General features: G+C 42.0%; 2 protein-coding genes across 4 annotated transcripts in view; both read right to left on the bottom strand.

Moving 5' to 3' along the window:
- The window catches only part of CACNA2D4 (calcium voltage-gated channel auxiliary subunit alpha2delta 4), a 194,040-nt gene extending 189,108 nt beyond the window's left edge, over positions 1 to 4,932 (bottom strand). Inside the window, exon 1 of the mRNA XM_074938861.1 lies at positions 4,839 to 4,932. Within this exon, the coding sequence (XP_074794962.1) occupies positions 4,839 to 4,927 (89 nt within the window). The 5' untranslated portion in view covers positions 4,928 to 4,932. The remainder of the gene's footprint in view (positions 1 to 4,838) is intronic.
- Positions 4,933 to 8,319: 3,387 nt separating this feature from the next.
- The window catches only part of DCP1B (decapping mRNA 1B), a 58,035-nt gene continuing 53,391 nt past the window's right edge, over positions 8,320 to 12,963 (bottom strand). For 2 of the 3 annotated variants that reach the window (XM_074938786.1, XM_074938792.1), the window contains exon 10: positions 8,320 to 10,536. In XM_074938786.1, the coding sequence (XP_074794887.1) occupies positions 10,456 to 10,536 (81 nt within the window). In that variant the 3' untranslated portion in view covers positions 8,320 to 10,455. The remainder of the gene's footprint in view (positions 10,537 to 12,963) is intronic. The other variant, XM_074938778.1, reaches the window with a different exon arrangement.

The following is a 12,963-nucleotide window of genomic DNA, read 5'->3' as shown; positions in this document are numbered from 1 at the left end:
TGAAGCCCCTGCAGATCATACACTTCTCTTTAATGTGAGCTTCCCCGAGGCACTTTAAACAGCCCAAATGCAGGCTGCTCATAGGCATAGGCTTGTTGCAGGAGGAGCACGGCTTGAAGATCAGAGACCGGGGCATGCCCAGACCCTGGGACAACATCCCTCTATGACTGAGACAACTATCTATACTATGTACACTAAGACTAACTGGAATCTAAATTTGCTGACTACAAAAACTATAGACAATAGGTAAGGCTATGTTTTAGTCACGGGTAATTTTAGTAAAAGTCATGGACAGGTCACAGCCTGTGACCTGTCCATGACTTGTATTATATGTCCCTGACTAAATCTTGGGGGGACCCAGCAGTGCTCATGGGGTAGGGGGGCGGCCCAAGAGTGCTGCGGGTGCTCGGGGGGTGGGGTGGGCAGCCGCCTGGGACTCCCGCTGGTGCTGGGGGCAGGGGGTTGGTGGGGCTGTTAGGCTCCCTACCCCATTCCTTGCGGCTTCCCGGAAGTGGCTACATGTCCTTCCCTCAGCTCCTGGCTCCGCATGCTGCCCCCACCCCAAGCCGGCTCCATAGCTCCCATTGACTGGGAACCCTCACCCCTTCCTGCGCCCCAATCCCCAGCTCTGAGCCCCCTCCCAAACCCAAACTCTTGCTGCTGTTTGGGGCGGGGGTGGCCCGAGACTACCTAGCAGTGGCTGGTGCTGTTGGCCCAGGGGCTGCCCAAGCTGCTCGGGCAGCCCCCAGACCAGCCACACCGGCCGCTGCAGAAGTCACGTAGGTCCCGGAAAGTCATAGAATCTGTGACTTTCTGTAACCTCTGTGACAAACTTGCAGCCTTAACAATAGGTCAGAGTCCAAACCACTGTTAGGAAAGCCTTGTGAGAGCAAGAAGATCATTCCAAGCAACCATCAAGGGCGGTAAGAAGAAACAGAGGGTGCGGATCTGGCAGTGCCCCTTATGCAGGCGCGTGTACATGGGGCTCCAAGGGGCGCTAGGGCTGATCTTATGGATACCACTAAAGGAAAAATCTCCAGCAACTGTGCATGTGGCATGTGCACGCCTAGTATGGAATTGACATGAGCTAGCACTCAAAGAAGAAAGAGCAGATGCTAATAGGATGGGGGAAGATAATGGGCAAGTTGCATCGATTTGGCTTCTCTAGCTTGCTCTGTTATACATCTGGAGATGGTACATTTCACGCTGAAGGTAATTTTTCTGACTGATACAGGAATTGCATATGAAAATAGTGTTCTTGTTAAGTGTGCCCTGCTGACTTTATTGATTCTCCTGTTCTTCCTCTCTCTGCAGCACAAGGGATACAGTTTTCTCAAGTGCAAGACTTCTCAGCCAGTGGGTCATAACCAGGAGGGGGATTGCAAGGGGGCTCCTGCTAGTTCACACCCCACTGACTAAAGAGAAAAAAAAAGATCAAAAATTCTTTCTTTGCAAAGACCCAGTGGGGGAGCTGGGATAGGAAAGGAAGGAAGCAGTTTGCTCCCTCCTTGTTCTTCTGCTGCCTCTATGACCCGGAGTTTGCTCCATTCCCTCCCAATCTTAGGGCATGTCTACACTTGCCGCGGAGCGATGCTACTGCGATCGATGCACTAGGGGTCAATTTAGCGGGTCTAGTTGTGATAAAGCGGGAAAGTTCTTAATGTTTTCTACTGAATACTGAATACTCAGTTTCCCCTATGCAGTTCTTAAGTATCTAGGTGGTGGCATAAGGGTGTGTGATTGTTGCAGAGCCCTAGAGGGGCTGCAGAGATAATGGCCGACACCCTGTCTCCTGGCAACTGATGGCTTGGGCCCCTCTCCTCTGCAAAGGTGCCAACTGAACGTGTTGGAGAACAAAGAGATCAGGTGACCTCCTGGCCCGGGAAAGAGACAAAGGCTGGAGGAGGAGCTGGGGGGAGACTGCTGGAGAGAGTTTCAGTTTTGGAGCTGGCTGGGAAAATGGAGGGAGGGCCAGATGGGTCTCTGGCTTCCCTGCCCCCGAAGATGGACCTGACTGAGGGGTCCTGGTCTCTGTACTCACAAGCTCTGTTTTAGACCATGTTCCTGTCATGTAATAAACCTTCTGTTTTACTGGCTGGCTGAGAGTCACAGCTGACTGTGGAATTGGGGTGCAGGACCCTCTGGCTTCCCCAGGATCCCCGCCTGTGAGGACTTGCTGTGGGAAGCGCACAGTGTGGAAGGGGATGCTGAGTACTCCGAGGTCAGACCCAGGAAGGTGGAAGCTGTGTGAGCTTTTTGTCCTGGAGACAGTCTGCTCACAGAGAGGAGGCTCCCCCAGAGTCCTGACTGGCTTCGTAGGGAGTAGTTCCAGAGCATCGCCTGGTGACTCTGTGACACTAGTGGAGACCCATTAAATCAACCGCAGAGCGCTTTCCCATTGATTCCGGTATTCCACCGGAACGAGAAGAGTAAGTTAAGTCAAGGGGAGAGCATCTCTCATCGACGCAGCACAGTGAAGACACCGAAGAAAGTCAACCAAAGCTACGTCAACTCCGGGTACATTATTCATGTACCTAGAATAGCATAACTTAGGTCGACTTATCGCAGCAGTGTAGACAAAGCCTCAGTGTAAGCGCCTCCCACCCTTCCTGCCCACACAGCACTTGGCTCTGTGAGAAGTGCTGCTCTGGGAGGCTATAGAGGGCTGTGGGAAATGGATAGATTATAGCTAAAAGTCATGGAAGGTTTTTGGGATCTAGGTGGGAAAGGGTTGAGAACTACTGGCCCAGTGGCTGGGAGGCAGGAGAGCTGGGTTCTGTTTCCACCTCTGCCACAGCCTTCCTGTATAATCTTGATCAAGTCACTTACTTAACCTTGCTGTGTGTCAATTCCTCTGTCTTTAAAATGGGGATAATAATATTTCCAGCCCTCTTAGCAGTGTCATGAAGCTTATTTGTATATATGGCATTTTTTAGATCCATGGCTAAATAGTGCTGAAGAAATACAAAGTATATATAAGAAGCAGACAGTCCCTGCTGTTTTCCACACTGCTGCAGTTAGAGCAAGTTAGGAGGTTATAATCCAAAGAAACTCAAATGGAGCAGGCAATCAGATACATTATGGTACATCAAATAAGAATGAGCAGATCAGTTCAGACTAAAAGATTGACCAAACCTTTGCCCTGGCTCTCCGTCCTGTGCCTTAATCTTTTTATCTTTCCCATGCAAGCTCTTAATATATCCTATACCACATTAATTATGGTGGAGCTGAGGAGAATATCTCCCTGGCCACCTGTTCTTGGTGTAGCAAGAACAATCTCCACTGACTCTCGCAGCATAAGTACAATATCACCTGCACAGCTTGCTCTCCTTTAGCTCCCAGCTCATGTCTCGGCAGTCATTCTCAGTTGTCTCGATCTCTTGCTTTGGCCTTCTGGCTGGTTCCAATGTGCAGTATGCTGAAAGGGTTCTAGCTGCCTGCTTTAATAATCTCACCTAGTCTCTGTGACTAGGTGAATCTATGAACACGTTGTAGGTTCGTATTCCTGAGAGGCCACACCTTCTGAATTTCTCCCCACGCAGGAACATTTGGTCAATAACTTTCAGTATGAAATCTGTCACCAGACCCCTTGTTTCCTTCTCTCTGGGGTCTTTGTACTGACCCATCTCACATACTCCCCTTCTGGCCCACTCCCATGCCACTTTCAGTTCATTATCCATGTTCAGACTCTTGTTGAGTTCTCTCTGCTTTATACTTGAGAGTTCCTTCCTTTTTAATCTCCATGGACAATTTTTCTTGTCCTTGTGTTTCAGCTGTCTCACTGCTTTCCTGTTGTCTTGTCTTCTCTTTAGGTAGCCTGTGAGTCCATCAACCTTCTCCCCTGAAATGGTAACAAGCTTATACCTGTGGCAGAGTAAGTCATCCCAGACTTAGTGATGGAAGGTCAGCCCTGAGGTAGTCTTCTAAATAAAATGCCTTTGTGGATTACAAATTTATGTTCATCTTTCAGAACTTGAGTTACCATTAGACAACGTGTGGCTCTCCTGATTGCTAATCATTCCTGGATCATAATTCACCTCTGTTCCCTGCCACCTTCAAAGCTAAAATCTCCTCCTCTACTCTGGTGTCTGCCCTTTTCTACTTTATTCTTTTCCCCTTTGTTACAGCCTCAGTCTCTTTTGGCAAATTCCCCATGGATGAAGTTTCTTGTCTACTGTTTTCACTCACTTTTAATAACCCCTCAGGCTTTGCAATCCCTATTTTCTCTTCCTCAGGCACTCTGCTATTTGCCAGTCTGCAAAGGGCTGGATTCCATGCAAGGCTTAGTTCTGTTCCTTGACTTACACTCACTCATATGACTGCCCTGCTTCCCCTTCATTTCACAGAGCTCCCAGCCACAGTTTACGTTCAGCTTCCCACCCTGAGCCCCACTGGATTCTTAAGGCCGCAGGCTGCTTCACATACAGATATGATTTGTATAGATTGCTTGGTGCCTGGGTTGTAGTACTCAAGCCAGTTCCGAATGAAAACATACCTGGATTTTTCTGAGTTTAGCTAAAACCATCTAAACTTGTGCCTGCTCTTTTCCTCAGGGGGAACTTAAAAAGAACCCAATAAAAACACACAAACCACTCTCAGTGGACAATTAATTGTGTAGGGTTCAGAAAATGTCCACAGATCAGTAGGCACTGGAACACCAACATGATTAAGTCTCTCGTACAAACTTCAGACTGCTGCTAACAGAACCTGTGTGACGGATCAAGATGGAGTCCTGTTATAGTTCTTCTCTACAGCCACATAATATCCTGCTTTTCAAAACTTTAAACTGTTTTGTTTTTCTTTTAAGATAGTATTTAAGGAAACAGACAAGAGCTTACTTGATGACCATGGTACAGAACAGTGCCCAAAGGTAGCAGCATCCCAGCTGATGATGCTTGTGTACAGTCTCAGGAAACTGGATTCTCATCTCTCTCTCACTAAGGAACCGGAATGGGGAAGTAGACAAGAGAAACGACTGTTTGTGGAGTGATGTGATAGGCAGGGGTAGAGAACTTGCTAGCTGAGGGGGTTGGGGCTATCATCTTAAGCAGAGGAAGACAGTTGAACAGTCAGGCTGCCAGCCAGCTGTACAAATGAGCAGACCTTCTTTCAGCCTGAGTGGTCCTAGGCTGGGAGTGTTACCAAGAACCTAACTGTTCCTCTCATCACTTTATTTTATTTCTCTTTTACAGCAATATTTACAGGCAAGTACAGAGGTAAAATACCTACATAGGTCTGCAGGTTGTGTGTGGAATAATACCTAGCTTATACGTAATGCTCTTCATGAGTAGACTTCAAGTACTTGATGTAGTAATGCAATCACACACACAGCTATTTGATACACTCTGCAGTCCACAAGTATGCGTGCAATTTTTATACACAGTACATGAGAATTTGGTACAGAGTAAGTCCAGGGTTATTTATTTATTCAGTGTCTAAATGGGAGATTAACATCTTTCTTGGTATACAACAGTAGTTTTAGCACTTTGTCATTGTCCACATCTTTTTTTCTTGTATTTTCCAAGTAGCTCACTGAGCAGTGATCTGTTCTATATCTTGTGTTCTGTTTAGTCACATGTTACTGGCAGTGTTTTCTCTGAGCCATACTATATTGGTGTTATGAATACAAATATACTGAATAAACAGCTTTCTTTGTTTTGCATCCTCTACATGGATTCACCCGATTATTTCCTATTGGAAGCCTCTCCAGGATGATTAGAAGGAGGTGGCAGTTATGTATCTCAGGGATATATCTCCCAAAATTATTGTACAGCAATCTGAAATTTTGCTTCTTTCTTTTATATGCTGCACCTTGTCTATTCAGTGCTATTCTGAGTTACACAATGGGAATCCATTTCTTAGATATCCCTGCATACCTGATTTATTTTCATACTCAGACATGGATTTCTGTATCTATCTATTCCAGAGTGATAGGAATGTCAACCTTTTAAAATAAAAATCTGACCTTTGATGGCTGTATTTTTTGAATGACACTAAAAGTGTAGATCTTAGTTTAGGTTTTTTTCTATCTAACTGTGGTCTTCCGGGACACACGAGGGGTTCAGTATGTGTTGTCAAGAAAGTCTTAACAGCAAATATCTTTATGCACTTCCAGATAGCTAAAGTGGTTGATGCATATGTTAAAAGACTCAAGACTGGATTTGTACTTTAATCCGTATGGTATCTTTAGAGGACTAATTTCAGTGGGGAAGTCGTGTCCCCTGGCTTATCAACATGAAACTTATATTTGATTCCCTTCTTTTCTCCCCTTTCCCAGCTGAACGTAGAAATGTGTCCAGAGATCAGAACAAGTTCGCTAGGAATATCAGTGGTAGCAGTTTGGAAAAGGAGCAGAAGTCTTAAGGGACGTTCATCTTAAAAGTTCTTACTCTACCTACCAAGATTAGTAGAATTTATGATAGTTTGAGTATTTATGGTTCAGTTCAATATTCATTCCAAGATAGCAGAATCCTACGTTTTTGTATGTATACAACTGAAGAACCCACTTGGGAAGAGATGTCCTCTTATTCTGTCTTTTATCTTTGATCCTAAACTGCTGTACCGCAAAACCTCTATTTAATCTAGTCTTAGGCTTTTCCTCAGCAAAGGCTGCTGATTTTGCCAATCTGCATGTTGTGGGTTTAAAGCCTCACAGGGACAAAGATAAAGCCAGGAAATTCAGTGCACTTGCAACTGAAAGCTAGAGCTCATCACAATTGAAAGAGATTTTCACTTCAGACCTAGTACCCGCTACTTAGCTACATTACTCTCCTTGAAAGTCTTATTTAATGTAGAATTGTAATTATTCCCTTTGCAACAATAAAAAAAAAAGGAAAAAGAAAAGCAATAGGAAATTAATGCATAAAATCAGATTAAAAATTTGAATTTTCTATGAGAGGAGCCTGGGGACAGGTGTGGATGCTTTCACTGAGTATAATATATTTCCATTATAACACTGACAGAGACAGGATTAATCAGAGATCATGCTCCAGCACTTCACTGGGTTTCTGCTATTTACCATCTTCCCGGTGAGTTTTATGTAAAAGAAGTTTTGTAGGCAGTCAAAAAGTGAAATTAAATTGAAAATTAATACCAATGAAATGGTAAGACTGAGAAGTACAGCATATAAAAAAGGAAATCCCAGAAAGTTACGTTCTCTACAGAAGTGTTAACGGAGCCAGCTGAACCTCACAGTAGCATATTAAAGAGAATCATGGCTAAAGAGGAATAAAATATATGACAGATGTGCAACATGGACATTTCTACAGCATGTTCACTTGATCCTTTCATATTTCCTGACTTGAATGCTTGCCTCTTTCTTTTTTTGAAGAGATGAAAGCCGGGTAGAGAAAAGCACTGCTATCATTTCAGCAACGCTGCCTTAACTGAGGTGGCCTTCAGCTGTTAAGGAGCCCTTAAGAGTGCCTTAATACCAAAGCAGTTCAGAGACCCCAACTGTTCTAAACCACTTTAGCTTTGAGGTGACCTACAAAACCTAACAGAAAGGGTTCTGACATACATGCAGACATGGGCTGTGTAAAGGAAAATGACCAGGTATTTGGTTTTATGCTTTAAAAACAAACACGTTATTAAACAGAACGTAGCATTTAAAGATCTCAGCTGCTAGTTAAATGTCTGGAGAAGTTCCAGCTTTTCTATAGCTGTGGATGGCTCTGACTATAGGGGCCATATTCTGACACAAAGATACTTCAAATTTGCTCATTCTCTTGTGCTCCTTCCTTCCTTCTCTTAACCACATCTACCAGATATTATTCCAGTCACTCCCCCCAACCCAAGTCTCTCTACATTCAGCTACCATGCAACTTGACTTCACCCTTGTGGTGGATCTCCGCATCCTTCTTTTCCCATAGCTAAGAATCTGGGATTTCTTTCTGAGCCTCATTCTATCTTTTTTCCCTCTGCTCCTCTAGGTAAGCACACAAGTCAGCCAAGAGAATAGGCCCATCTCACCTCTTCTCATCCTAACTCTCCCTCAGGAGATGAATATTTGCCTCCTAAGAAATCCTGGGCATTCTCTCCCTCAGGCAGTGAGGCATGGGTGTATGAAGAACAATTCTGAAATGTTACATTGTGCATATGTGATCAGAAAAATGGAAAAAGATACTTCACAGTTTGCTTCTGTGATACCACATTGTCTGCTCCTACCAGACAAAGTTTGTTTCAAAGTTTGTTTGTTTTTTGAGGTCAAGCATATTATCAATTTGAAAGAGAACCAGTACCACTGTTTTTGATGCATACCAAGAGGCTGCTGAAAAAGTCAAGGTTTAAAGTAATTTTTTTAAATTAAGAATTTCTTGAAATGCTGTTCTACTCCAAAAAGCAAATGCAAAAATGGCATAATTTGATCTCAATTATGTCTATATCAAATGTGCTTATTTTATAAGTCAGAATGCTTCACCCGTGACAGGCTTGCAAAAAACTCAATTTGGGATGTATCACCGTCAAACTAAGATCATTCCTTTTAGCACATTATTAGTAATAAAGCTTCTACAGGCCAAATTAAGACTTTAGCTATACATGTCTATCATCCTCAAATTACATCAGGCCCTTGATTACACTCATGCAAACCCACTGGTCTTGATTCCAATTTTACTTACACCATTGTGAATCAAGAGTGACTTCAATTAAATCAATAGAATCACACCTCTGTATAATGGATGTGAGATCAGAATCAGGCCCCTTCTCTTCAAAGTATGCCCTACATGATACCCGTGCAACCTGTTGCCTTCAGTGGTTTTGTATAGTTATAAGTGACTGAAACTTACTAAAGCATTTTGTTGATTACCAAAAAGAAATAGAATCCACCTTGTTCTCTTAGTGCTTGCCTACATGGGAAAGTTTTAGCGGTTCTACATAGTTACATAGGTATAACCCCTATGTGGACATACTAATTCTGGTATAAGAATGGCTATTTTCAGTTTAGTTTAAACCCATTCCCAAACAACATAAATTAAACAGAAAAAAGCCACTCTTATACCAAAATTAGAGTGTTCACATAGGTGTGTGTGTGTGTGTGTGCTATATAACCGAAGAACTATATCAGTTTAAATTCACACCGTATATAATACTGAACACATATGCCCATGTAGACAAGGCCTTTGCTGATTTGCCTCAACAGTACTGGGAGTAAAGCAGTAAAAACATACTTTTGTCATTACAATCAACAGATCTGGCTCTGAAACCACAAAGGAAACAGTTCTGGTGAATAAGAAAGTACCATTTTTATACTGTAGCATTACAGAGTAGAAAAAAATTTGGACTGATTTTTTAATTCGATGAGGACTATGAACAAACCATGGCTTTACACATACCATCTGCCACTGAAGCATGTAAGAACTAAAAACACCACGTTTGTTTGTTTAGTCTGATTGATTTAAAAATGTGTTAATGTGGAGCACATTGCTCACTGTAATCTACTTCATTCCTATACAAGTTTGGAAGTATACTAAATTCAGAGCTTAAACTTGACAACTGACCTTTCAGAATTAAATACTTAGTCCATGTGGTAGTAAAATTAATCCACTGCACACTCTGGCTAATCCATTTTATTTTCTGCTCTTGGAACATACTAAAAAAGGACTTATAAACCAAGTAACTGTTTTCTTGACTGGTTTACATATTGCTTATGATTATGCAGATTGTTTCCAGAAGCACAGAAACATGACGCTAATGCCACATCAGATCTACGTTAACAGCAAGAACAGTCACAAACAAAAGGGCCACCCTATAATTTTAAAAAACTGCTCAGAGTTCCATTTCTACAGCTGGCTATAAATATTTTGAAGACAAAACAGAAACTGATTTTGATAAAAAAAAAAATTTTGAGGAAAAATGTTACCACTTTCTTTGAAACAATTTTTTTTTTTTGGTTAGAAAAGGTGACGGAACCACCCCTGATTCAAAAGATCATTCCTCTTCCAAAATTTCACCAATATCTTCATATACTTAAAAACAGTCCAACACTGCCACATGGTGGCCAGGAATGGGCACTGTTCATTGTGAAATAGTGTTGAGTAATGGAAGTGATAACATCTATCCGAGAAAAAAACACGTTAAATATCTAGTCCATGAATAACCACAGCCATAAATAAAAAGAAAAATGAACTCTGAAAACAGAGTCTTTATGAAGGAAATATAATTCATCTAGCAACAGGCCCATGTAAGAAAAATAATTTAAGAAATTTTGTGATTAAGTCTTTAGCAGTGTTGTTACCCTCGCCCCCAGGAAAGCAGTTTTCACCCACACATTTTTCAGTACAGCATGTACTTGCCAACAAGCAATATTTAAGTGTATCTAAAAAGTCTAGGACCATTTATTTCATTTTATTGTTTTTAAAGGCAGAAGCTTTTAAACAATGTAACACCACTTGGCATGAGAGACTTTTTCTTCTTGGAGTTCAGGAAGTCAAAGAAATTTAATTTTAAAATTCTCTTTTACATAGACTTTTTGATTGATGCCTTTTTCACACTGAAGAGATAAGCTTCATAAATAATGTTTAAGAAGTTGTCATCATTCTGAAAAACAAAACAAAATAAGACTTGTTACTGGAAGATCACAGTTGTCAAGCTAAAAGATTCTGAATTCTTTACATTTCAGGGTCTAATTAATTTTCAACCATAACATCCCAGTCAAAATTGGCACTAGCAGGGAGTTTTCATCATCAAACACACAAAAACAGAACACAAAACCCAAACACGTTGTTACCTCCGGCTAATAGCTTTAACAACATTTTTGCACACATTGGCAGCATAAGAAAAGGGGGAACTCTCTTATCTCTTTTAGAAGAGTTGAAGACACGGAAACCAGGAAATTTTGTAAATTCATGATAGCGTTGGCTGGGTGAAAGTCAGACTTTTCTCTTTCCTGCCCTGTAAGACTTCTGTAGTGATAACATATACTTGCAATTTCTTCTCGTCACCCTAATTATCACATATCTAGGAGGTCCTTTACATAGTTTCTGTTCCCCACCCACTACTGCAATAATAATACCAAAGTGCCTGGGTGAGCAGGTGGGCCGAGTTTCTTCCTGTTCCTACACTAAATTCCATGCAGTCAAATTGCTGCACCTGCACTGAATGCCATTGGCCTTAATGGTCTTAATCTGCACTGGTTCCTCCACCCATGCACTCTTAAGTAGCTGGCTGATTCTTGATCACCTGCTTAGGGTCTAACTGATCCTCATATGTGGAGTTGGGAAGGAATTTTCCCTCAAGTCAGACTGTCAGTGATCTTGGGGGTTTGAGCATTCCTCTGCATCATGGGATATGGGTCATTTGCTGGGATCATCCGGGTATCTCTATCAATCAATTCCCAGCCACTGCAAGGGTCTCAGTCACTGGTGCAACTTGGTCCCTCCTGTTGTCTGTCTGTAGCACATAATAATTTAGTCTCCAAAAGGCTGTAGGCTTTGTTCTAATTTCAGTTGCTAGTTTAGCAGATGCTGGGTGGTGTTGGTGACCTGTGATATACAGGCGGTCAGACTAGATGATCTGGTGGTTCCTTTTGGCTTTGAACTCTATGACTCTTTAGGATAGTAGTTCTCAAACTTTTTCCATTCTGCAGACCATTTTGCACTAAAATATTTTTCCATGGACCATCTCCCTTTCCAAAACTGCAATATGCCACACTGACTGGTTCTCAAAATGGTTCATTTTGCAGACCACCAGGATTTTGCACACTACAATTTAAGAACTACTGCTTCCAAACCTGACAGCCTGGCAGACTGGAGGAACAGAACTCAAATTACGAGGGAATGAACCAATCCATGCATGAGCATAGGAGGATAACTAAAATTAGGACATTCCTTGGGGAAAGTCAGAAGCATATGAAATTGATCATGCAAATCAGGAGACAACGGGTGTGAAGCTCCCATCCAGTATCAAATGCAGAGTGTTTTAAACAGCAAATAATTTCCAAGCAACCCAATTAATTTTTACAGCCACTGGGAAGAACCTGCCCATGTGTACATTTTGCAGACAAAGCTTCAAAGAGTAAAATGCATGATACTTGGGACAGAACATAACTGTGTTCACACTCTACATATGATTGCAATAATCTTTGTACAAAGTATCCCTTAAAAGGTATCATTTGAAAACTCAATTTGCTGATATATAATATAATATGGTAAAATGCATGTAGCAACGTTATATGTGAAGTTATAAACATAAGCTGAAATCATGACTAAAAGTATGTTTTCCAGATAAGTCTGAGGAGTGGCCAAACCAGTTCCTCAGAGACAAAGGGCAAGCTGATGCCTCAGCCAGGTGTAAACAAGGCTGATGGACCATTACCTACTAAGTGGCCATTCTTTGGCAGGAAAGTGGGCAGAGGCAAAAATCTACATGTTAGGAAAAGAACATCATGGAATTTCCTTCCACAAAGATTGCCTGTCCCCTTGCTCCCACCTGGAAATGATTTTCAAGAGGGGGACTGAAAATATAAAAAGCAGGGGCAGATACCACAAGATACCTGCCTCACTCCCCCTGCCCATCATATTCATTGCACCTGAAGAGACAAAGGAAACAACTGGGGACTCTGGGGGAGGGGTTTTGTCCTAAAGAGTTTGGTCAGTAAGACTGCTGAAAGCATGTGCTGAGGAAACTTTGAATCTAACGTAGTTTGTTAAGTTAGGCACCAGTTGTGTTTTCTCTTTATTTTTTGTTGTAATAATTTCTGACTTTTATGGGGCTTGGGCTGTCATCCCCATATTTACTAAAAATAACCATGACAAAACCTTAACCTTATTTATAAACACACTCTGCATTCCATTATACAAATTAGGTTGACTGATCCTATAATTCTCCAGGTCCTCTTTGTTTCCCTTTTTAAAGATAAGTATTATATTTGCCCTTCTCCAGCCCTCTGGACTTCACCTGTCCTCCATGAGTTCTTGAAGATAATTGCTAACGGTTCTCAGATTGCTTTAGCTAGTTCCTTAAATA

This window comes from Natator depressus, chromosome 1, assembly GCF_965152275.1.
Source record: "Natator depressus isolate rNatDep1 chromosome 1, rNatDep2.hap1, whole genome shotgun sequence".
NCBI classification, from domain to species: domain Eukaryota; kingdom Metazoa; phylum Chordata; order Testudines; family Cheloniidae; genus Natator; species Natator depressus.
The sequence above is the reverse complement of the archived record's forward strand: the minus strand, read 5'-3'. Positions and strand labels throughout refer to the sequence as shown.